The 24,908-nt window shown below is 44.7% G+C and overlaps 2 protein-coding genes across 4 annotated transcripts in view; both read left to right on the forward strand.

The window, feature by feature from the left end:
• Positions 1 to 24,908, forward strand: part of SRRM4 (serine/arginine repetitive matrix 4) — a 345,117-nt gene that overhangs the window by 170,211 nt on the left and 149,998 nt on the right. The window lies entirely within an intron of this gene.
• The window catches only part of CCDC60 (coiled-coil domain containing 60), a 56,393-nt gene continuing 37,724 nt past the window's right edge, over positions 6,240 to 24,908 (forward strand). The window contains exon 1 of one of the 3 annotated variants that reach the window (XM_083590088.1): positions 6,240 to 7,910. In XM_083590088.1, the coding sequence (XP_083446214.1) occupies positions 7,626 to 7,910 (285 nt within the window). In that variant the 5' untranslated portion in view covers positions 6,240 to 7,625. Of the gene's footprint in view, positions 7,911 to 23,250; positions 23,368 to 24,908 lie in introns of those variants that run through there. The other 2 variants (XM_083590087.1, XM_083590089.1) reach the window with 2 other exon arrangements.

Consider the following 24,908-nt stretch of genomic DNA (forward strand, 5'->3'; position numbering starts at 1 on the left):
TTAAACCACTCTAGGAATGGTCGCCCTGTGAGGGGAATGGGCGTCTCTCAAATACCCTTAACATCCTACAGTTCCAAGGAGATATATATATATATATATATATATATATATATATATATATATACACTATCCTTATTCTACAACTGTGTTTAGCCTTTTTCCCTTTTAATGTGAACTGCTTTGAGAACAGAAGCATACGTGTGAAATAAATTTAGCAGGGCTATTCCAAAGAGCAAATTTCTACCCTTCAGGGTTACAACAATACACTTGGAAGCAGGTAGGCAAGGGCCACTGAAGCAAGCCAAAGGAAGTGCTGAATAAGATTTCTAGGGCAGGGAGAGGCAGTTTCACTGCCCTCGCTCCTCCTTATGATTAGAATCAGCAGCATTAAGTATGCAACCTAGAAAGAAAATTGCAACTTTCTTGATTGGCATAATTCATATTGGTCGTTTGAGGCCCTTTGTGGCTTAGGGCCCTCGTATTTACGGGACCGCCTCTCCTGGTATGCCCTGCAAAGGACCTTAAGATCCATGAATAACCATAGTTTAGAGGTCCCGGGCCCTAAGGAAGTCAGACTATCCTCCACCAGGGCCAGGGCCTTTTCAGTGATGGCTCCGACCTGGTGGAATGCTCTGTCCCATGAGACTAGGGCCCTTCAGGATTTAACCTCCTTCCGCAGGGCCTGTAAGACAGAGCTATTCTGCCTGGCCTTTAATTTGAATTCAGCCTGATCTTTTATTTCCTTTCTCCTCCCTCCCCCTCCCCTTTTATGAAGATTACCCACTCTGAGACCCCACAGCTAATTCTCCCCTGGCCTCCTTGCTGGCCCAAGTAGGACTAATTCAGCCAGCTAGCCCTGGTGATTATCTAATGCTTATTAGATGGATTTCCTCTAAATTGATTTCTGAACTTGGAATTTTATTGTTATTCATGTTTTTATACTGTATTTTATGCTGCTTTTACAATTAAATGTTTTAAATTTGTTGTTAGCCGCCCTGAGCCCGGTTTTTGAACCGGGAAGGGCGGGGTATAAATACAATTTAATTATTTATTTATTATTATGTGCCTCCTCCACATGAGGTCCAGAGGTCAGCTCTCCAGTTGTGGGACGCTTTCCCCAGGCAGGTCCAGGGAGGTTTGTGGCAACTTCATCACACAACTTTAGGCACCAGGCGAAAATGTTCCTCTTTAACCAGGCCTTTGGCTAATCAACATCCAATGCCCTTTTAAAAGTGTGACCAGGGAGAAGAGTCGGTAGAAGAAGAATGGAAGAAATTCAAGGATTACTTACAAAAACACTGTAATATTAATGAATGTTGAGTGATGTTGGATTGAAATTAAGTGGTTTCTAGCTGTAATGGCACAAAAGAATATGAAAAAATGGTTCTTTTTTCTTTGTATATAAGTAAAAGTTTAAACTACAATAATTTAAGAAGATGGATAGGAAATAAGGGGTTTTTTAGCTGTAATGCTATGAGATAAGGATTTGCTGGATAAACAATTTGAACTGGAATACAAGAAGGGGAGGCATGAGGGGGTCAGGGAAATATGTTATTGAAAAATAAGTTATGAACTTTATGTGTTTTTATTATTTTTTCTTCTTAATTTTTTCTTTATTTGTATAAAATGGAAAATTCGAATAAATATCTTATAAAAAAATAAATAAAAGCGTTGTGGGAAGGGGGTGTTATAGAAAAAACCGGGGGTTTGGCTTTTGCTGCCCAACTCCCCAAGGGACTGTGTCCCATAAGTCCATGATTGGTCAGAGATGAATGGATGGCAGCAAGATCCATAGAAAGCAAGGAAGATATTTATTTTTCCGGTTGCAACACAGTTCCTCCCCTCCTTGCAAGGAGGTAGGAGAGACCCTGAAGAATGGTGGGCAAGCCCCTATAAAGACTTTGGAATCCCCACCATGATGCTTCACAGGGTGACTACGGGCCAGGCACCACCTCTCAGCCTAACCTACCTTGCAAGGTTGTTGTTTGGATTAAATGAGGGGGGGAGGGAACCATGCACACCACCTTGAGTTCAGTTAATAATAAAGAATAACACAGCGGTACCTCTGGTTACGAACTTAATTCGCTCCGGAGGTCCATTCTTAACCTGAAACCATTCTTAACCTGAGGTACCACTTTAGCTAATGAGGCCTCCTGCTGCCACTGTGCCGCTGGCGCACAGTTTCTGTTCTCATCCTGAGGTAAAGTTCTTAACCTGAGGTACTACTTCCGGGTTAGCAGAGTCTGTAACCCAAAGTATTTGTAACCCGAGGTACCACTGTAAATAAAATAATAAAAATAATAGTTGGGATTCAACACCACTCTGTTACGAATGTTCCATCTTTCTTGCCACTTGCCAGATGGAACTATCCCCCCCTCTTCTCCCCCCCCCCCATATGCTGTTCTGGGGGCTCTCCCATCACACACACACACACATTTCAGGGGTGTAACGGAAAGGAGGAAGCCCATTGTGCAAGGACAAGTCCTCCCACGGTGCTTTCACTGATGGTGCACACAAGGTGAATCTCGCCCAGTCTCCACAGCCTTGCTCAGGGTAACTTCCTCATGTAAAGATGAGAGTCGAGGGAGCGAAAATGTTTTTGAACATTTGGTAATAACGTTTGTCAAAGAGCCAGCTGATGACTGCGTTCCTTTGGTATGCTCTCTTACGGCATTTGTTCTGATGACGCCCCTGGAGCCCTGGAACAATTTCACAAACACAAAACTTTCCAAGTACATTAAGAACCTGTCAGAGACTTCACCGTAACAGCTTTTCATCTTCAAGTACCCACCAGGGTTGCCTCCAGACTGTCACTGTTCTGCAGGAGCGGTTCAGTCACATGCCAGAAACTTAAGTTTGCACAATTAAAGCATATTACCCGCTGCCTTGTGGGACATCTTCAGCGGAAGAAAAGGCTAAGGAGTAAACTATGGTTGCCATATTTCAAGAGGTGAACAAAGTTGTTGAGCTTTTAGGGGGCCCCCAAAGAGGAAGTGTCTGGGAATTCCCGAACGTATGGCAAGCCTAGAGTAAACGCCACACGCAGCCTTTCTCAACCTGTGGGTCCCCAGATGTTGTTGAACTACAACTCCCATCACCCCTAGCTACCAAGGCCAGAGCTCAGGGATGATGGGAGTTGTAGTCCAACATCTCGGGACCCACAGGTTGAGAACCGCTGCATCTGGAGTGGAGTCCCTAAGATGGTTGGATGACGTCTTGTACACCTCCTTCCAGTAATCCCAGCTGCCACGTTGGTGCCAAACATATTGCTCTGCTTTCCTTTTGACAAGCAGAGACATCACCTTGCCAACAAAGGTCCAGTAGTGATGTATGGAAGTGAGAGCTGGACCATAAAGAAGGCTGATCGCCGAAGAATTGATGCTTTTGAATTATGGTGCTGGAGGAGACTCTTGAGAGTCCCATGGACTGCAAGAAGATCAAACCTCTCCCTTCTGAAGGAAATCAGCCCTGAGTGCTCACTGGAAGGACAGATCCTGAAGCTGAGGCTCCAATACTTTGGCCACCTCATGAGAAGAGAAGACTCCCTGGAAAAGACCCTGATGTTGGGAAAGATGGAGGGCACAAGGAGAAGGGGACGACAGAGGATGAGGTGGTTGGACAGTGTTCTCGAAGCTACCAGCATGAGTTTGACCAAACCGCAGGAGGCAGTGGAAGACAGGAGTGCCTGGTGTGCTCTGGTCCATGGGGTCACGAAGAGTCGGACACAACTAAACGACTAAACAACAACAACATCATATTGGTGAAACTTAGAAGGGGGTCATTGTCTGGGCACCCCAGGACCTACATGCACTGCCCAGGCTTGTACCCCGTTCAGGTCATTTCAGTGCTGCAGATGCAGCGAAAACAATGCAGGAGACAGCAGTTATGAGTTACTGGTCTCTGCAGCCACTTCAGGCGCTGTGATTCTCCAGAGGCTGGACTTCACCGCCAGAGGCACACTCCATTGTCTCTCAAGATAACAACAAAACTTTCATCCTCTGTGGGAAGCGTCATAGCTCAGTGGTATAGCAACTGTGAATTGCACTGGGGGGCGTGGAACTATAAAAATTTAGAAGAGGAAAAGTGCTCTTGGGTACCTCATACACAGATACCTCTGCCCCACAAAATATCGATGTAGATCTCTTTCTCCCAGCCTTTTCAATTAACTTCCCCTACTACTGGAATTGCTGAAAAAGAAGCATTTGAGAGATTTAACACAGGAGTAGTGTGTTGACACTTTAATATCTCTACAGAGGTTCTGGCTTGATTTTTGTTTTGGCTGTTAAGATTCTGTTTTCCCATAAGCTGTTATTGAAATGTGATTGAAATGCTAACATTACTCCATTGCAAAGAATTGTTTTTATGTTTTTGCATATTGTTGACATGTCCATGGACAAGAGCACATTTAAAAAAAAAAAATAATAATTGCTGTCATTGTTTCCATTCTGAACACGATTTCAGTTGCGGAAAAGTTCTTTACAGATTAAAGTCTAATCTAATCTGGGCTGTCTGAGCAGTGTCTGTCAACGGCAGTAGCACTGGCTGGGTCAGGGAACCATAGGATGATGTTTTGCAATATATATTTTACTGCCTTTTTATATAAAAAAGTGCAAACCCTCTAGAGAACATTCATTATTGTTTGATATATATGAAATGCTGTAAATAAATAAATCTTCCTGTTCTTGTATTGGCAGGTGCAGATAATCAATGCTATGTTGGGGCCTCCCCAGCTGGAGAAGGATGCCGCCACACCAGCAGGAGGATTTATTTACCCCCCCCCCCAGTTCAGCTCAAGTTTGTTAACAAGTCCACAGACCTCCAGATTCTACCTGCCCCCCCCAATACCCAACTCCATATACTGAGGAGAAAAGAGGCTCAAACGTACAAGTAGCTTATTGAACTTTTTCATTTTAAAAAAATTGCTCCCATGGAGATTTCTCCTCTCCTCTCCACTTGTAAAGCCATCCAAGCTGGTGGCCATCAGTGCCTCCTGTCCTGTAGCAGTGAGTTCCATAGTTTAACCATGTTCTGTGTGAAGGAGGACTTTCTTTTTATCTGTCCTGAATCTGCCAACATTCAGCTTCACTAAACGTCCACAAGATCTAGCCTTAAGAGGGAGGAAAAAAAACTTTTCCCCCCACCCATATTTTCGAGTTAGAGGACTCGAAAAAAGGTAGAGGTTCTCCCCCCCCTCCACCTTTAAACGAATACAAGCACTACTTGGCTTGAAGAAAAATTCTGTGAAAGCCAAAGTCTGGCTTACTATTTTGGGTACGCCCCAATAAAAACCACTGTCTCGAGCAGCAGATCTCACTGAACTACCAAAGAAGGAACTTTGCAACTGTAGTAAAGGAAGCACGCAAGTGTAGAAGGGGAGAAAAAGAGAGAATCTACACCAGGGGTCAGCAAACTTTTTCAGCAGGGGGCCGGTCCACTGGGGTGGACTATATTTTGGAGGGGGGAAATGAACAAATTCCTATGCCCCACAAATAACTCAGAGATGCATTTTAAATAAAAGGACACATTCTACTCATGTTAAAACACGCTGATTCCCGGACCGTCCACGGGCCAGATTTAGTAGGTGATTGGGCCGGATCCGGCCCCCGGGCCTTAGGTTGCCTACCCATGATCTACACGTATACCCGTTGTTGTGACGTGGGGTTTGTGATTTCAGCTCTCTTGACATAATATGCTGGAGACAGTTCTGTAGTAACACTTATTTATTAAAGCAAACAAGACTGAGAACTGAGGAGGGGAGAGCTACATTTATAGGGACAGGGAACTAGCTAGAAAGGATACATTTTGGAGGGAACAATATCAGGCAATCACAGTCCTGCCTTTTGGAGGAAACCAATAAGACAGAGGATCCAAATACAGCAGCTTAAATGAACCAATAGTAGCTGTACCCTCTGGAACCAAAAGGCAGTTACTTTACCCTAATGAAAATACAGACAATAATAATACAGATATAAAATCCTTTGACTCAATACACAACACCCACTTCCACGCATGGGCGTAGCCAAGTGGGGGACAGGGAGGGGCAGATGCTCCCCTAAATCAATAAAATTCAGAAAAATACATAGCAAATTGAGGTTCTGCCCACCCCAAAGACTCCAACAAAAATCCTGGCTACGCCCATGCTTCCACGGACCCTTCTATTTTCACCAATACGTAATTAAAATAAACCATATGAGGTCATTTAAAAGAAATTACAATGAACGGGGAGAGAAAGCCATGAATAGAAAGTTCTTGTTTCCATTCTGCCACGAGGGATTCTCAGTTCATTTAGGACGCAATCCTACCAAGCGATAGGATCGCCCACCTCATTCATTAAAGTGAGGGCAAAATTGTAAGGGCGGAAACAGCTTCAGCGTGCCGCCGCTGCCATGGCTACGGAAAGCGACGAGGGACCATTCCCAGCCGGCGCCGGAGCGTTCCCAAGCGGTTGCCAAGGGCAACAGGCGACGCCTTTTCCTCCCCGCTCCCTCCCCACTGTGAGGGTTCCAGCTGGGGCTGAGAAGGCGCTCAAGTTCTAGATGGGGGGAAGGCCTTGAAAGCGACGTCGGGGGGGTTGTTCCGGGGTGGGGGAGGGATTGTGGGGTCCGGGAGGAGGGTTAGGGTCTTTGAAGGGTGTGTTTCACTTCATGAAACCGCCCTCTCTGGGACTGAGCTTGGTTGTAAATAATCCATTCAGTGAGAAGGGTCGTCCCAGTTTGGGCTTTCTGAAAGAGAGGAGGGGGCTGGGAAAGAAGTCTCAAGTTCAGGGGGGGGTCTTTATAGTAAAGAGGGGGTGATGCCAGCTGGCGACTGGCGTTGGGAATCTCAAACAGGAAATGGTCGAGAAGTCTTAGGGACTAGAATCTTGTCCTGTTTTTAAATGGTGGGGTGTATTTGGGCCTCGAGTTAGCACTCTAGAAAAAAAGGGGGAATCAGTGGGGTTGTTGGTAGGGAAAACTTAGGGGTTAGAATCTATTTAAAAAGAAAAGAGGATAATTTGAGCTGAGATCTGGTTGTCTTTAGCAGCAGGAAGACTGGTCAGTAGGGCAATAGAGTGGCCTCAGGAAGGACTGGATTTGTGTTGGGGTGAGGCTACACCCACCCACTCCAGGGCCTGTGTTTAGCAAGTTTTTAAGAGAAATGATGAGCCAAGTGGTTTGAGACTGGTGGCAGTTCTTAGTTGGATCTGAAGGGGAATCGTGCAGCCTTGCTGGCATTTTAATTGCGGGCAGTTGCTGTCAGTCAGCCCTGGACAAAGACGAGGCTGTCAAATCTGCCTTGCCTTTTCAATTAGTTACCTTTCTTTGGGTTCCCAAGGCACAGAGATGTTTATACCTGAGTTCCTTGCAGCAGCCCAACTTGCTTAGTGGAATCATGGTCCTAGTTTGATGTGAATTGAAGGCAGAGGTGCGTTTGTTGTTATTTCCTACTTGCGAGTGACTAAACCCCCCCCCCCAAATCTGCAGCCTTTACCTTTTGAAGCTGCATTTTATCCTTCCAGGCGCTGTTTGTGGTGTGAGGTACGAGTGAGAAAGGGTACCGTTATAGTAACCGAAACGAAGGTTCAGAGGCCCGGTTAAAGGAGTGGTTTTTCCTAGGAAGCGAGGTGGCTCTACAACACCGTCAATATGCCTATGCACCCAAAGTCAGACCCCCGTTACTTTGTCGTGATCCGGCCTCTGCCCATCCCCAGCCAGAAAGGCCTCAAGGTCCAAGCTCGAAGCAACACCATCTACAACTGCTGGGATGTCACGAGAGAGCAGGTCTTCCGGGAGAACTACCATCGGAGAATCAAACAGCTCACGCAACAAGGCTACTTTACTCCCAGCTGGAAGCCCTATCAAGATTTTGGGGACCCTCTTTACCTCGATCCGAGGAAACTCACCCTCTATGGTCTTGGACAGCTCCCACTGGTAAGTATAGTGCTCTCTTAGTATGTTCTTTGCTTGTGATATTAAAAAGTAGGTGGTGGACCTCATTAAGCCATAGAAACCGCACACTGAGGTCCAGCTCTGAGGGCCTTCTGGCGGTTCACTCACTGCAAGATGTGATGTTACGGGAACCAGGCAGAGGGCCTTCTCGGTGGTGGCGCCCACCCTGTGGAACGCCCTCCCATCAGATGTCAAGGAAATAAACAACTACCTGACTTTTAGAAGACATCTGTTTAGGGAAGTTTTTAAATAATTGATGTTTTATTCTGTTTTAATTTGTTGGGAGCTGCCCAGAGTGACTGGAGAAATCCAAAATAGCGGTCAACTGCAAAGGGGATTCAGATATTTAATTTGGCACATTTTACTAGAGAATCTTCTGCTGTTCTATTTTATGCAACAAACAATCTTAGTAGTTGTGACCATGGTTTATATTGTATGTGTGGTGCCTGATGATTTTTATGGTTATTGCTGTTTTTCCTTTTGTTATTTTTCCAAATGATGCCATGGCCTATGGCTAGTGCAATAAAAGTCGATGATGATGACTGGGGAAACCCAGCCGGATGGGTGGGGTATAAATAATAAATTAGTATATTATTATTATTACATTTGAGACATGATTATTACAGCAGGTGGCACTGGTTGCAAGGTTCTGAATCCTGGGCAAAGAGACCTGAAGAGGCCCCTGGGCCTGAGTTTTAAAGGTTTATCTAAATGGCTTTCAAGTTTAACTAAAGTGCTACCTTCGCCCCTGTGATCTTGCTTCCACTAAGATAAGCTAGGGGTGTGTGTGAGGGGGGAGGCTTTTTGGTGGTGGCTCCACTGCTGCGGAATTCCCTTCCAACCTACCGTATTTTTCCCTCTATAACACGCAGATTTTTTCTCCTAAAAAGGAAGGGGAAATGTCTGTGCGTGTTATTGAGCGAATGTGTGGTCCCTGGAGCCAAATGGCAAAAAAAATCAGGCAAAAATCAAATCGCGCGTCTCGGAGAAGGGAAACCTGAAAAGAGGAAGTGGCTGCTTTCCTGCATTCTGCCTCAGGGTCTTACTGCCCACCCTCCTCTGTTTCCTTGCTGTGTTTGCTCAAACGGAACAAAGAGCAGGGAAAGCCCCTCCCCTCCAGGCAAGCAGAGGGGAAAGCAGAGTGTCGTCTCTGTGCTCCGGTGCTGCTGAAAACATGCAGGAGGGAGAGAGAGAGAGAGAGAGAGAGAGAGAGAGAGAGAGAGAGAGAGAGCTGGCTGGCTTGGGTGGGTAGGTGAGGGAAAACTTTTGCCTTCCTTTCCTCCCTCCCGTTATACCCCTCTCCTGCATTCTTAGCCAGCTGCTTCTCTGCACACCCCTCTCGTGCTCCTTGTCCATTCTGTATTTTTCCTTCCTTCCCCACTTAAAATGTGGTTAAAAAGCATGGATCCACATGGATCCTCAGGATCTTTGCATTGGGTCACCCCAAATTCACCATCAGATCACATAGCATGTCCATGGCTACAGCCTGCCCCCCAAAAATCACACACGCACTGTTGCCTGGGGCTGCAATGGTGCAAGAATGTGGTTAAAAAGCATGGATCCACATGGATCCTCAGGATCTTTGCATTGGGTCACCCCAAATTCACCATCAGATCACATAGCATGTCCATGGCTACAGCCTGCCCCCCCCAAATCACGCACCCACTGTTGCCTGGGGCTGCAATGGTGCAAAAACGTGGTTACAAAACATGGATCCTCAGGATCTTTGCATTGGGTCACCCCAAATTCACCATCAGAGCACATAGCATGTCCATGGCTACAGCCTGCCCCCCCCCCAAAATCACACACCCACTGTTGCCTGGGGCTGCAATGGTGCAAAAACGTGGTTACAAAGCATGGATCCACAGGGATTCTCAGGATTTTTGCATTGGGTCACCCCAAATTCACCATCAGATCACATGTCTGTGGCCACAGCATGAAGCACAAAAATGATACATCCACTGTTTCATTCAGAATGTTTTTTCCCTTGTTTTCCTCCTCTAAAAACGATGTGCGTGTTATGGTCAGGTGCGTGTTATCGAGCGAAAAATACGGTAACTGCGCATGTCCTCAAACAGGCCTTCCAAAATGTACCTGTTCCAGGCTGCCTTTCCATAACAGTGCTTTTGCGTTGCTGCTTTCTGAGCCTCTTAGGATTTGTTGCTTCTAATGTATTGTAATATTTCCCATCTGAATAAAGGTGCCTCCTTGTGAGGGCTGCATGCAAAAAGGTGGCCGATAAATACTTGAATACCAACAACAACAATGGAAGGCCAATTAAAAGAGTGCTATAAAAGCAAATAAAGGTGAAATTAGGGGGATCCGTATAGATAAAAACAGGGTCTGATTTTATATGGCGGGGAAATCCTGGGCTTAAAAATACCTCTTTACAAGGCATCCGAAGCAATTGATAGTTGTTCTTTCATATATAGATACCAGGAACCTCTTTTTCTGGCTGATTAATGGAACAGGACGATTTGTGCCCCTCAGAGAGCCTGCATTGTCAGGTTCAGAAACTCAGGTGAGAGTTTGGGGTCGGCCACCCTCAGTGCTGGCCTAGCCCCAACATTTCCCCTCCATGTTTAACTCGGTTTTTAGAGTACAGCGCCTCTAGCCTACTCTTGAAAGTGCTTGCTGAATGCAGTCGGTTCTCGCCCCCCTCTCTTCCGCATCTGTCCCCAAATGGCCCAGCAGAGCCCTGTTAGTATTCATTTAAGGACTGTGAAATGACCCATTTTGGTTTTAGAATCCTGGCTTCTGCTCTCCAGAGATGGGCGTGCATTAGGCAGGCAGCTCTGATTCATTGAAAATCAAGGAACGTTGCATCCCCAGACAGGCTTTTTGATTACCTGAGTGTTCCAAGCTCTGTGTTAAAAGGTCTGGTTTGATTCCTTAGTGAGCCGGCACAGGGGGATATTAGTCCCCTTTTTATCCGTTCAGAGAGTTAATTGCCAGGCAAGCTTGTCTGCGATACCCAGGAGCCGGCTTGTTGACTTCTTCCAAGTAAAGAAAGGTGACTTTTTCCTCTCTCTTTTTTTCTCTCTCTCTCTTTTTCTTTTTTGGACACACTCAAAACATTTCTGTTCTTTTCAATTTGGAGCATCATGGATGCTTCAAGCCTGCTCTGCGCTTGTAATCAGACCCCGCTGGGTAATTGTGTGCTATACAGAAAGAAGATGGGTAATGAGATGGGTAACTACATCTATCCAGGAAGAAAATGGAGCCATTTTTGTTGACTGGCGTAATTTCTGCACCTGTAGTTAGATCCCTCAGTTGGCAGGCTTTGAATTAAGTGGGGGCTGTGGGGTCATTAGCCGTGGCTCATTCCCGCATGTGCTAAGAGGACAAAGGGCTCTTTAGCCTACTCTTTCTTGGTTAGAACAACAGTGCAGCTGTACCTTGGAAGTCGAACAGAATCCGTTTCAGAAGTCTGTTCGACTTCCAAAATGTTCAAAAACCAAAGCACAGCTTCTGATTGGCTGCAGGAAGCTCCTGCAGCCAATCAGAAGCCCCGTCGGACGTTCGGCTTGCAAAAATAGTTCACAAACTGGAACAATCACTTCCGGGTTTGCGACATTCGGGAGCCAAAACGGGAACTAAGCTGTTTGACTTCCAAGGAACGACCTTAGAGGCTTTGGCAGACATTTTATTGCATGCTGTTTCGTTTATTTACTTAAAGGATTTATATACTGCTGAATTTTCAAAGCCTTTAATCAGTTTGCACAATATATGCATTAAAATTACCAGTCAGAGCAGATATTATTATTAGAAAAGATCTTGAAAATAAAACTGCTGAGCCTCTGAGAATTCTTGGAGAACAGGTAAGGTCCCTGCAAACTGGAGGCATGCAAATTGTTATGTACTGAAGTTCTCACCCTGGGCCAGCAAGGGGATACTGTAGATAGTTCATGGCCACATATGCAAATAAGGGATCAAAAGTGACGTTCAGTGATTGGATAGTTACAGAAAATGGTTGCTGTTGCGTTCTAGTGGAGCTCTATATAGTAAGCAGGCTGGCTGAACCCTTCAGTTCAGTTCTGTTCTGGCCTGTAAATAAACAAGAGCTGTTTGAAGAATCGGTGTCGTCTGATATGTTCACCCACAACTTAACACAAATGTTGTCCCCATCTTCAAAAAGGGGGAGAAGACTCAACCACATGATTTCGATATCAGGAAAGGTCCTAGAACAGATAATTAAATATTCCGCCTGTGAGCATTTAGAGAAGATGCTGTGATTACTAAGACCCAGCATGGATTTCTCAAAAACGAGTCATGCCAGACCAATCTCTTTTTTTTAAAAAATTTTTGATAGAGTTACAGGTTTGGTGGATCAGGGGAATGCTATGGGCACAGTGTATCTTGATTTCAGTTGGAATTAACAGGTACTTGTTGAAAAGAAGTTAAAAAGGGGGGGCTAGTAAGGGGGGGAAGGCTAGTAATTTTTGTATGCCCATTTGTAAGGCTGAGTTTAGCTGCCAGAGGGTCTGGAAAGAAGAAGAAGAAGAAGAGTTTGGATTTGATATCCCGCTTTATCACTACCCGAAGGAGTCTCAAAGGGGCTAACATTCTCCTTTCCCTTCCTCCCCCACAACAAACACTCTGTGAGGTGAATGGGGCTGAGAGACTTCAGAGAGAAGTGTGACTAGCCCAAGGTCACCCAGCAGCTGCATGTGGAGGAGCGGGGACACGAACCCGGTTCACCAGATTGGGAGATTCAATTTGGCTAGGGTGCCAAGGAGAATGATTTGGAGCCCTAGTCGTCTAGGGTGAGCTTCATTTCCCAGTATATTCTGGGTCAGAGAGCAAGTTTAAGTTGGTGTGGTGCAGGTACTGTATGCTCAAAGGGTTTGTCTTCAGCAGCATCAAACCCACAATCAGAGGCATACAGAGATCATTATATTCCCATATGTTTCAATCTCTGTCAAAGGTTGCTTGTTATGTTTCCCAGACTTTAAGACAGGGAGAGAGTAATGTCTGAAGTTGTTGACAACTGAACCATCCCCGGGATCAAGGCTGTTTTGGCTTTTCACTGCACAACTGGCACACACTTCCCTAACACTTGGCCATTTGCTCTGTGTAATTAAAGCCCTCCGTTGTCTGTGGGCAAAGTTCAGAAGTGGCCTGGAAAAATGAGCTCATTTTTAAACCATCATCAGAGCTATTTCTAGAGGATGGCTTTGTCCTTCGGTGTCATCAAGCAGCCAGCCATAGCAGTTAGCCATGACAGTTATCTATGAAAAACGAGAAATGGGGTACTCCTTAGCCAAGGGTATGTAACGCACGCCTTGGGTCTGTTTGTTTTCCTGACCATTTCAATGGCTTCCCGATATTTTCTGCCAAATGACCTCTGGCTTGCTTTTGTCATGCTGCCGGCATGATGGCTTTGTGAATCAGCCTTTCCGAGTGGCCCCTTAATGCTGATGGGTTAGGCTCGGTTTTAATGTACACTTGCATTTTCCGATGTGGTTTTTTTCTTGCCTGTTTAGCGCAGCTGCTAAGCTTGCCCCACAACAAAATATTTGAAGTCTACTGTGGCGCACATGACAAGTTTTCCAACACTGCAATTGTATGACTCTAGGGTGGTTGTGAGAATAAAATGGAGACAGGTGGGATATCTGTGTATGCCACCTTGAGCTCTTCGGGGGAAAGTTGGGATGGAAATGTTGTTATTACTGTTGGTTTTCAGCTGTGGGAAAATGATCTTTTGCATTGGCATGGAGCCAAAATGCAGCCAAATGTGTTTTTTTGAAAGGAGAGAGATCTTGTGGAGTGCTTTCCCTTAAGTGATTGAAATCCGGTCCTTTCCCAGAACCAGTTCAGGGTACAAAGCAAAAAAGTGCATTTCTGCTGCATGCCAGTCATTTAGTAAATTCATCCCAGGCCTGCAGTCACCACAGCTAATACACAAGAGCACCAGTCACACAGCCGAGGGGTAAGGAGTCCCCAAGGCTCTGTCTGTTTCAGACAGAAAGTCTTGCGTTCAGAAAGCAATTTCGAGGTACAGAATTTAGGTCCTTAAAGATAAGGACTTCCACTCAGGAGTAAATTGGTAGTCGAGGCAGGTGAGAGAATATGCAGAGCGATAGGCTCCATCTGCTTGGTTCCAGTCACAAGTTTGGCAGCTGCATTTTGAAACAGCTGAAGTTCCCCGATGCTCTTCTGCAAAGGCAGCCCCACATGAGCTTTACTGAAGCACAAGTGGGTGTAGCCCCGAGGTGGACAATGATCATGGGACCAGGTAGGGTGGTGTCAGGCATCAGGGAAACCTACCACCACCCACCCACCCACGGCCAGCTACCAGAGATAGAAAGACAGGGAAAGCTCCTTACCAAAGTCTTTTATGCAATATGCACAGAGAGGGGCTTAGAAAGGTAGCCTCTTGGAGTAAGGGCGTTGCTCCGAGTAATCTCCCCCCCCCCTTCCCTTCTCACTCGTCAACAACACTACCTGCCTTACAGTGGCTGCTTAAGGCCAATTGCCTCTTAGCTCTCTGCTCTCCTACTTTCACTGCCCGCCAGGTTCTGGGGGAAGGGGGATCTGGAATGCTTTCTAATGATAATGTGTCAGCCAGCTGTTCCGGCTCTGCTTCTCCCTCCTCCCCTTCTCCCATTATCTTCCAGCTTTGCTCCCTCTTCTGTCTCTGAGCTGTGACCTTCTGCAAACCACTGTTGTACTTTTTAAATTATTTTTTTAGAAAATCTTTATTAATTTTCACATAGACAAATATACATAACATATAGTACAAAAGACGATACAGATGAATATAAACAATAAAGTAAGAAAAGTAAGAAAAACAAACATAAACTAATACAATACAGTGGTACCTCAGGTTACATACGCTTCAGGTTACATACACTTCAGGTTACAGACTCCGCTAACCCAGAAATATTACCTCAGGTTAAGAACTTTGCTTCAGGATGAGAACAGAAATCGTTCTCTGGCAGCGCGGCGGCAGCTGGAGGCCCCATTAGCTAAAGTGGTGCTTCAGGTTAAGAACAGTTTCAGGTTCAGAATGGACCTCTGAAACGAATTAAGTACTTAACCCGAGGTACCACTGTATATTACACTTACATAACAAATTAATATATGTAACTTCCAATAATTCTCATTAAACTACTTATGTTATCTGTATTCCTTGCACAGATTTATATTATTTTATTTTGTATATAGATATATTACTATTACATTTTGAATATTTCTTGGTTATCAGTATCACTCTATTTCTGCAAGTATCTTATTGTTCGTACAGTACGTTTTCAAGTACCGGTATTCTTTATATATTTTCCATTCCCTAAATACCTTTTGGTTTGACATTCCTCTGGGTTTTCCAGTCTGTTTTAAATCTATACTGTCTTCTTCTTCTCTGGAAGATTCAGGGGGAGGAGGGGGCGGTCTCCACCATTCCTTCTCAGTCCAGTCCCTGACAGGTAGTAGGGTACCTAAGTGGAGGCGGAACCTGGGGGTGAGGTGTCACCATAGGTGGAGTCAACCTGTTCTGGTTTGGTCCCCCACCCTGCAACTTCCTTAGAAAAATATTGTGGACACTGATTCAGTGCAGTAGTAGCTTAACACCTTGGGGACGTGGGTGGCGCTGTGGTCTAAACCACTGAGACTCTTGGGCTTGCTGATCGGAAGGTCGGCGGTTCGAATCCCCGCGACGGGGTGAGCTCCCGTTGCTCGGTCCCTGCTCCTGCCAACCTAGCAGTTCGAAAGCATGCAAGTGCATGTAGATAAATAGGTCCCAATGCGGCAGGAAGGTAAATGGCGTTTCTGTGCACTCTGGTTTCCGTCACAGTGTTCCGTTGTGCCAGAAGCGGTTTAGTCATGCTGGCCACATGACCCGGAAAGCTGTCTGTGGACAAACACTAGCTCCCTTGGCCTGAAAGTGAGGTGAGCACCACAACCCCATAGTCGCCTTTGACTGGACTTCACCGTCCAGGAGTCCTTTACCTTTTTACCTTTAGCTTAACACCTGTTCTACCCAGGAAAATGGTGGGGACAGGCATTTCATGCTACAGCAACCCCCTTGGCATCCAGGAGCATTCCCAAGCTTTGTTGTTGTTGTTTAGTCGTTTAGTCGTGTCCGACTCTTCGTGACCCCATGGACCAGAGCACGCCAGGCACTCCTGTCTTCCACTGCCTCCCACAGTTTGGCCAAACACATGCTGGTAGCTTCAAGAACACTATCCAACCATCTCGTCCTCTGTCGTCCCCTTCTCCTTGTGCCCTCCATCTTTCCCAACATCAGGGTCTTTTCCAGGGAGTCTTCTCTTCTCATGAGGTGGCCAAAGTATTGGAACCTCAGCTTCAGGATCTGTCCTTCCAGTGAGCACTCAGGGCTGATTTCCTTCAGAATGGAGAGGTTTGATCTTCTTGCAGTCCATTGGACTCTCAAGAGTCTCCTCCAGCACCTTAATTCTTATATGCCTGTTGTCTTTGTCCATGGAGTTTTCTTGGCAGGGATACTGGAGTGGCTTCCCGGTTCCTGCTCCAGGTGGATCACATTTGGTCAAAACTCTCCACTATGACCTGTACATCTTGGGTGCCCTGCACGGCATAGTTCATAGCTTCTCTGAGTTATTCAAGCCCCTTTGCCACGGCAAGGCGGTGATCCCAAGCGAAGCACCTGATTTTTAGATAGTTAGATGTTTGCATCAGCCATCGGCCTTTGCAGTCCGAGTACAAAATACATGTACAGTGGTACCTCGGGTTACATACGCTTCAGGTTACATACGCTTCAGGTTACACACTCCGCTAACCCAGAAATAGTGCTTCAGGTTAAGAACTTTGCTTCAGGATAAGAACAGAAATCGTGCTCCGGCAGCGTGGCGGCAGCAGGAGGCCCCATTAGCTAAAGTGGTGCTTCAGGTTAAGAACGGACCTCCAGAACGAATTAAGTACTTAACCCGAGGTACCGCTGTACAGAAAACTTAAGTACTTCTGGAGCGTTCCTTCTTTTGGCCGACAGAGGGTTGGCAGGAGCCCGGCCTTGGGATGACTCTCCTTGAGCCGGATTGCTCAGAACAGCCAATTGCCCTCGCCGCGAGTTTTAAGAAACACTGTAATCCCAACCGCTCTCCCCTCACTGCAGGGTTGGCTAAAGATGATACTGTCAAGTGAAAACAATGATTTAATGGCTTTGTGACATGAAGGCCCCGGGACTAATGGAACACAACCTAGAAATCGAAGCCGAGTGAATGTTTTAAGGCTCCTAGGCTGCAATTATGATACAGTCTCTGCCTGCAGCTGTCATTACAATCACAAAATGTCAGCAGCGATTAGTTCTCTTTCAGAAGGTCAAATAACAATGGCGAGGAGGATGCCTGCATGGTGACAGTAAGCCTGTACCAGTGGGCAAAAGCGTGGACAGCTCTCGTGATGCTTTGCAGTTTTGCTGTGATAGGACCACTCCTTCTGCATGTCAGCATAAAGTTATTCCGGGGCCGGGTTCAAGCGAGAGACCAGCATCCTCCAAGGCAGCAGATCTCATGTTTCCTACATTTTTTTGATATATAACAAAATTTAAACCAGAGCATACTGCTGTGCATTTCTCAATTTGACAAGATCCCGGGGCTCTGTTTATCAGGCCTCCGTTCCCTTGGGAAAGAAAGATGGCTGAAGGCATTTCTGTAATGTGCTTTTATTTACCGATATAAAAGGTGAGCATAAGGCATATACAGATTTATCTTTTTGCTCAGGCAGCCCAGTCAGATGAGCGGGGTACAATTATATCACCCACTGAATCAGCCCCTGTTTTGTGGGTCCGAATCTTTTATTTGTTCTTGTTTGCTCCTAAGTATTTTTAGACTGCATTTAGGATGCATTTTCGTTTTAATTGTACTCCCCCCCATTGTACACCGCCTCAAGGTCTTTAAAAAACATATTCCAGTTTATGTGCTTTGAAATAAATAAATAAATAAAATATAGGTCAGATAGTTGTTTATTTCTTTGACATCTGATGGAAGAGTGTTCCACAGGGTGGGCACCACTACCGAGAAGGCCCTCTGCCTGGTTCCCATCAAATCTCCAGAGAGGCACCCCAAGACAGAATCATAGAGTTGGGAGGTCCTAACGGGTCCAACAATGCTGGAATCACAGCTAAAGAATCCCTGACAGATGGCTATCCAGTCTCTGGTTGGAAACCTCCAATTAAGGAGAATCCACTATCTTCCAAGCTCCCACTGTTGGTCAGCTCTTGCCGCCAGAAAATTCTTCCTAATGCTTAGTCGGAATGATCATTTGGATGCTTCTAATTTTCCAGAGCTCTTTTCTCTCTGTCTCAGGTTTTCTCCAAACTGCTGTATCTCTGTCTTTCAGAGCCTCAACCTGCTTCTATTCTTTGCCTTTTTAAATATACATAATGTCACTGCATGTCCCTGCCTCCTACGTGTGTTGCAGAAATATCTATGTACAGGAGGGGCGAGCATGGGTTTTGTAGTTCAGAGCCACCGGGTCATTCATCAGCATTTCGGTGCAATATCTTCCCAATATACACATTTGTGTATACAATTTCCCCCCTAAAGCGCACATTTTTTGCAAAACGGTTTTCCATTCACCCAATCCAGCAGACTCAGCTTACGTTCTTGCACATTTTTCTATGTTATTTTATGTATTTTGAGGCAGACTTTGCCCCAGTGTGCGCACAGAACTGCATTTGCAAACTTTGAAGCAGGGCAAATTCCGAAAGGATGGCTGCCATTTCGGTTTGTTCATTGTTTAAGAAAATCAGAAGACTGTCTGGGGGAATGGGAGACGAAAGACGAAGAGGTGAAATCAGTTATGATTAAATGGGCACAATATATATGTCATAATATTATGCTGGAAGATTGGGAAAGGTTATGGAAAATTGATTTAAAATTTATAGATTGCTCCTTGCTGGAAGAAAATTATATGAAGATGATGTATAGATGGTATATAACACCAGTACAGCTAGGAAGAATGTACAAAACCAGTTCAAATATGTGTTGAAAGTGCGAAGAAAAAGAAGGGACCTTTTATCATATGTGGTGGGATTGTAATGAAATTAAAAAGTTTTGGGAAGTGATATATAACGAACTGAAGAAATTGTTCCAATTAACATTTGTTAATAAACCTGAAGCATTTTTGTTAGGAATTGTAGGAAAAGACCTGCCAAGGAAATTGAAAAATATCTTTATGTATGCGACAACGGCGGCAAGGGTCTTAATAGCACAAGGATGGAAGAATGAGGAAATCCCGACTAAAGAACTATGGCAAGAGAAATTGATGGACTACGCAGAATTGGCAAAATTGACACACATACTACATGACAAGGATAACTGTGATTTTAAAGATGAATGGGAACCCTTTACAAAGTATTTAAAGAAACAACAAAATGAACTGGGCTCCTTGGCAGGCTTTGAATAAACATTCACAAACTTTTTATTGATAACACTCAGATAGATAAATTAAGGATCTGTACAGTTTTGTAACATGCAGAAAATAACATAGGTTGATAAACCAGAGAGAGGAGTTGAGGGAAGTCTGGGGGGGGAGGGGGTCAGGTTTTTTGGGGGCGGAGGGAAAAAACGAAGGGGAATTTAAGTAGCCATTGATGGCCTTCTTCCTGAGTTTATCCAGTCCTCTTTTGAAGCCGTCCAAGTTGGTGGCCATCACTGCCTCCTGTGGGAGTGAGTTCCACAGTTTAACTATGCTCTGCATGAAGAAGTTCTTTCTTTTCATCTGTCCCAAATCTCCCATCGTTCATCTTCATTGGATGCCTACCTGTTCTAAGTGTTACGAGAGAGGGAGAAATAACTTTTCTCTATTTGCTTTCTACTTGCCTTGTATATACAAGTTGGGCATGTCATCATCCACGGGCCTAGCTGAAGGGGGCATGGGTGGGCAACTATCCCCCCCCCCAAAAAAAACCAAGTAAATAAATGAAAATGAAAAGTAGAAATAATTAGAATATTTGAAATGCTGTGACAGATTTCACTGAGCACTTGGGGTCAAAAGAAAGTCATTTCAAACATCTGTTGTTGAGACATTTCATTTCAAATTTGCCAGACAGAGGATGATGACACGTGCGTGTCCTGCCCCCCCCAACATAAATCCCAGCTATGCCCATGATGTCATATAAATCCCGGCTATGCCCATGATGTCATTTTTCATTTTTCAAAAAGCTTGAATTACGTAGCTTCGCCTTTAAATGCAGACCGAATTGACTCTCTCCTTGGTTGCTGGCTTTTTGATTTCCAACAGATTCCCCGTGAGCTGCCCATGCATTTTTTTACGCCTGCTTCTCAGTGAGCAGAAAGAGACACGCATGATCTGACTTAATATATGACTTTCTCTCTCATCTGGAGCAAATGTTTCTGTTCTTCTTAGCACCAGCTGCTCTGTGAGGCTGTAGTGCCAAGAGACCCTGTCACGCTGCATTTTTTTATGTTGTAAGGATTGTCAGTGTGTTTATTTTGCTGTGCTAGACACTGGTCTGACAGTTGGGCGTCTAGGCTCTGAAGACATCAAGCAGCCTCCTTCGGAGCAGCTCTCCAGATGTTGGTGAACGCTGAAGACACACCTCTTTGACACACGAGACGCATATTTTTACGACGCACCTTATTTTCTTATTTTAAGTTGTTTTGAGCTGTTTTTAATGTTTTTTAGTTGTTATAATCTACCCTTGTTAAGTCGTGGACGAACATATCAGACGACACAGCGATTCTTCCAAAGCAGCTCTTTATTTGTAAGCTGGAACAGAACTGAACTGAAGAGCTCAGTCAGCCTGCTTATATAGAGCTCCAGAACCTCGTTACTGTAACAACTTTCTAAAACTATCCAATCACTGAACATCACTTTCGATCCTTCATTTGCATAACTATCTACAGTATCCCCCTGCTGGCCCAGGGTGAGAACTTCAGTACATAACAACCCTGGCACATTAGGGTGAAGAGCAGGAAAATAGTTGTTTTAGCAGTGCTAAGAAGGCAGGCGGGCAAGTTTGTGGGGCACTGGAAAGCTCTGCAAGTATCATTATTATTCATATTTTTAAAAAATGTGTTTATTATACCCCAGGTGCAGCCTGACTTTCCTCCACCTTGAGTGTGGCCCCACCTCGCCTCCCTGCCTCTATTTTTTTTTTCAAAGTTGGAGACAGCTTATTGAGAGTATTGAAATCCAGGTCTGCAACTGTGGCTCCAGTAAAGCTCGTTCCAGTGCCAAAAATGACTTCATGAGCATGTCCTGACAACAAGTAGTTTTTTAAAATAATAACAGTGCCGTGGCCAGCGGTAGTTGCTTCCTGGAAAATATACTTGGGGGTGGGGTGGGGGCGGAGAGAAATAATCTCCACTTTCCCCTTGTTTAGGTGATGGATGGAAAGCTAGAAACTGAATAGGATAGATAAAGAGGAAACTTGCCAAGGACAATAAGAGTTTCATTGGTAACATGCAACAAACAGAAGATGTGGGGAACGTTTGCAAGAAGAATCTGAAATTTTTGGCACACCTCCGAACGGTCATGGAAATGAGACAAAGCAGAGAGAGAGAGAGGAATCTGAGAAGCAGAAATGGAGATGTTGTATACAATAGGATGATTATGATTATTATTTTTTAAAAAAACATGCCTACACAAAAGCACTGGCTCGCGTGGGTAGATTAGAAAAGAAGAAAGAAAAAACTGTGCTTTTCAGATACCCTGCCTGGGAATAGAACCAAGGCTGACTGAAATAACTCAGGGTTTCTAAGCCTAAATTTAAGAATGGCACTAATTGGATTTACATCAGAAATGGCTCTGGCATTTTAATTCTGAAAGGCAGCAATCCAGAATTAATTGACTGCAGAAGCAGCCCCCGTTGCATTCATTTGGTCTGCTCTGGAAGTAGGCAGATAGTAGATTTAGGGACCTCCCCCCATGCAGTTGTCCTTTTTATCATGCATTCATTTGTGCTCAAGATAAGAACCTCAGAAGAGGCTGCTGGATCAGACCAGTGGCTCGTCTAGTGCAGAATCCTGTTCTCACAGTGGCTAATGGGAAACCTGCAAGCGGGACCCAAGCATAAGAGCACTCTCCCTTCCTGTGGTTTCCAGGAATTGGTACCCAGAAACATTATGGCCTCCGACCATGGAGGCAGCACATACCCGTCATGTCTAGTAGTTGCTGACAGCCTTCTCCATCCACGATGGTATCAGGGCAGTTATACATGCTGCCGTTTTTCAATACTGTTTGGACCTGCAGAAGTTTCAGGGCTAACTTGCTGCTCCATTTCCAATTGGTGCACATCTTGTAACTCCCCCCTCCCATTTTTTTATTTATTTGTGTTATGTACTGAAGTTCTCACCCTGGGCCAGCAGAGGGATACTGTAGATAGTTTTCACTCAGGTCCACATATGCAAATAAGGGATTGAAAGTGACATTCAGTGATTGGATAGTTACAGAAAGTGGTTGCTGTTGCGTTGTAGTGGAGTTCTATATAAGCAGGCTGGCTGAACCCTTCAGTTCAGTTCTGTTCTGGCCTGTGAATAAGCAAGAACTGTTTGAAGAATCGCTGTGTCGTCTGATATGTTCACCCACAACTTAACAATTTGGTTTTTCAGATTGAAAACATACAACATAAAAGCAACATTCCAAGCAATCTCTTGGACTTCCCTCCTCCCCTTTGTGGGTCCTACTGTTAATCATTTCCTCCTGCATCTTTTATAATAATCCAAATCTTTTACCTCTCCATCGTATCCAGAATTCACCCTTAAACGACAATCCTACTAACAATTTTAACAGTTTACAATGGTCTTTAAGATAAGTTATACATTTTCCCCATTTGTTATTAAAATTTTGGTCTTCCTGATTTCTGATTCTTCCGGTAATTTTAGCCATTTCGGCATAATCCATCAGTGTGATCTGCCATTCTTCTCTGGTAGGGACTTTATCTTCTTTTCCATCTCTGAGCCAGTAACATCCGCGCAGCTGTGGTTGCATACATAAATATTCTTTTCTGCTCCTTTGGGATTTCAGCACCTAGAATTCCTGAAAGGAAGGCTTCGGGGGTTTTTCAAAAAGGTTATTTTAAACATTTTTTCGTCTTGTAATTTCCTGCTGAAGTCTTGTAGCTTTTTATAGCACAAATGATCCGGTTAAGTTTTCGCCTCCCTTTTTGTTGTACTGTACTTGAAAAGTGCCCCTCCAGGCGGCAATAATGTGATAACATTGGGGAGACATTGCTGAGCAACTAATAACGTGGGATGATGTGTGTGGACGGTCCAGTATAAACCCATCACCGTCTCCTGACACACCAATGCACTATTACTACATCAATGGCACATTGCCCCTACGGCTGGTGGTAGCATGTAATGGTTTAAAAGACCGGGAGATGGAAGAGAGATCTGGATAGAAATGAGGATATAGCAGAATAAAATGAGATTGTTTGGACGCTTCCAAAGCCAACACAATGCCAGGCTGAAATTTCAGTGTTAAGACTACACAGGTAAATACAGGAAGTCTGATGCAAGAAATCTAAGGCACAATCTGCCAAAACACTGGCTGTTTTAAGACCTATAGATTTCCTGGAGTGACTTAGGCAAAATAGAGGCCTGATTCAGTCATAACTACATTGGCCTGTAGGACCAAGAATGAGTGTTATGGCTGCTTGTTCCCTTCTCCCCTTCTCTCAAGTGCCTAACTGCCATACATGTGGGATTTGTTAAACCAAAGTTTCCCATTGAAGCTTGGACTACAACCCTGGCTTGTGAGCCATCATCGATAGTCTGAAATCCTAGTTTGTAGTTGGAGCTTAAACTACAGTTTCCTGGTTCAGATGTAAGAGGAAACTGTGGCTTAACAAACCTCAGATGTGTGGCAGTGAGAGAGCAGAGAGAAGGAAAAGGGAGGATGAAGCACAGGGACACCTTGATTCTTTGCCCAATAAACCATGGTTTATCAGATTGAGGTGGTTAATGTTTGAATTGGGTCACTGAGCATGTGCTCACCTTTGTCCTATTGAAATCAGTGGGACTTTCAGACCAATCTTAAGCATGTTTACTCAGTAAGCCCCATGTGTTCAGTAGGACTTACGTATGTCTACGCAGGAGAAAACCCCTTTGATTTCAATGGGACTTACTCCCAGGTAATGTATACAGTGTGGAAGCCTTACTCCCTCATATGCACGTTCACAATTTCTGCCTAAGACCATGGGCTGGATCATGCCCAAAGGCTTTTTAGCTCAAAGGCAATCAGGATTTTTCAAGCTCGACTAATTCATTTCCCGTTTTGTTCCCATTTGGTTTGCTGGTTTAATTAAGCTTATTTCAAGAGACATGAGAATTTAGTAAAAATAAAACAGAAAGCTGAGGAAAAATGAAAGGGAGACATTAGCAGTTAGCATTAATAATGCATATATTAAAAGCCTCTTGGGAAAACGTACAATGTAAGTTTAAAAACCTCTTGCTAAAACAGGCAGAATATAGTGAATCTTTTTCTTTTCAATTAACCAGTCCATACTTAGAATAAGGTCTCTCTCTGCTGTGGAATTAAGTTACCAGCAAGATTCAAGGCCTCGCTGTTCTGTTCTTTAAAAGCAAGCTTCTAGCCCTCATGGAGGTTTTGGGGTTGTTTTTTTTAGTGGTGCAGAAACCTGTCGCTCACAAGAGCTCCTCCGTTCACTTCTCAGGGGGGGACAGCTCTTTGCACAATGCCACAAATGCAGTGGGCCGGATGTTTTGATGAGCATCTACAAAAATTTTCATTGTTCAGAAGTCAGAGCTGGGAAAGGTTCCTGCCTGACCTGAGATGTTGGAGAATCACTACTGGCAAGGAGGAAGATGCTGATTTACTAAAACCATTTAGGAACATAGGAAATTGCTTTATGCCATGTCAGACTGTTGCTCCATCTAGCTCAGTATTATCTGCTGTGACTGGTAGAGGCTCTCAGGCAGGGGACATTGCCATCCCTAGCTGGAGATGTCCTTAGGGACTGAACCTGGGAGCTTCTGCACACAGAGCTCTGACCCCTGAGCAGGGGCGCCAGCT

This window comes from Podarcis filfolensis (genome assembly GCF_964270895.1).
Source record: "Podarcis filfolensis genome assembly, chromosome: 16".
Classification (NCBI taxonomy): Eukaryota; Metazoa; Chordata; class Lepidosauria; order Squamata; family Lacertidae; genus Podarcis; species Podarcis filfolensis.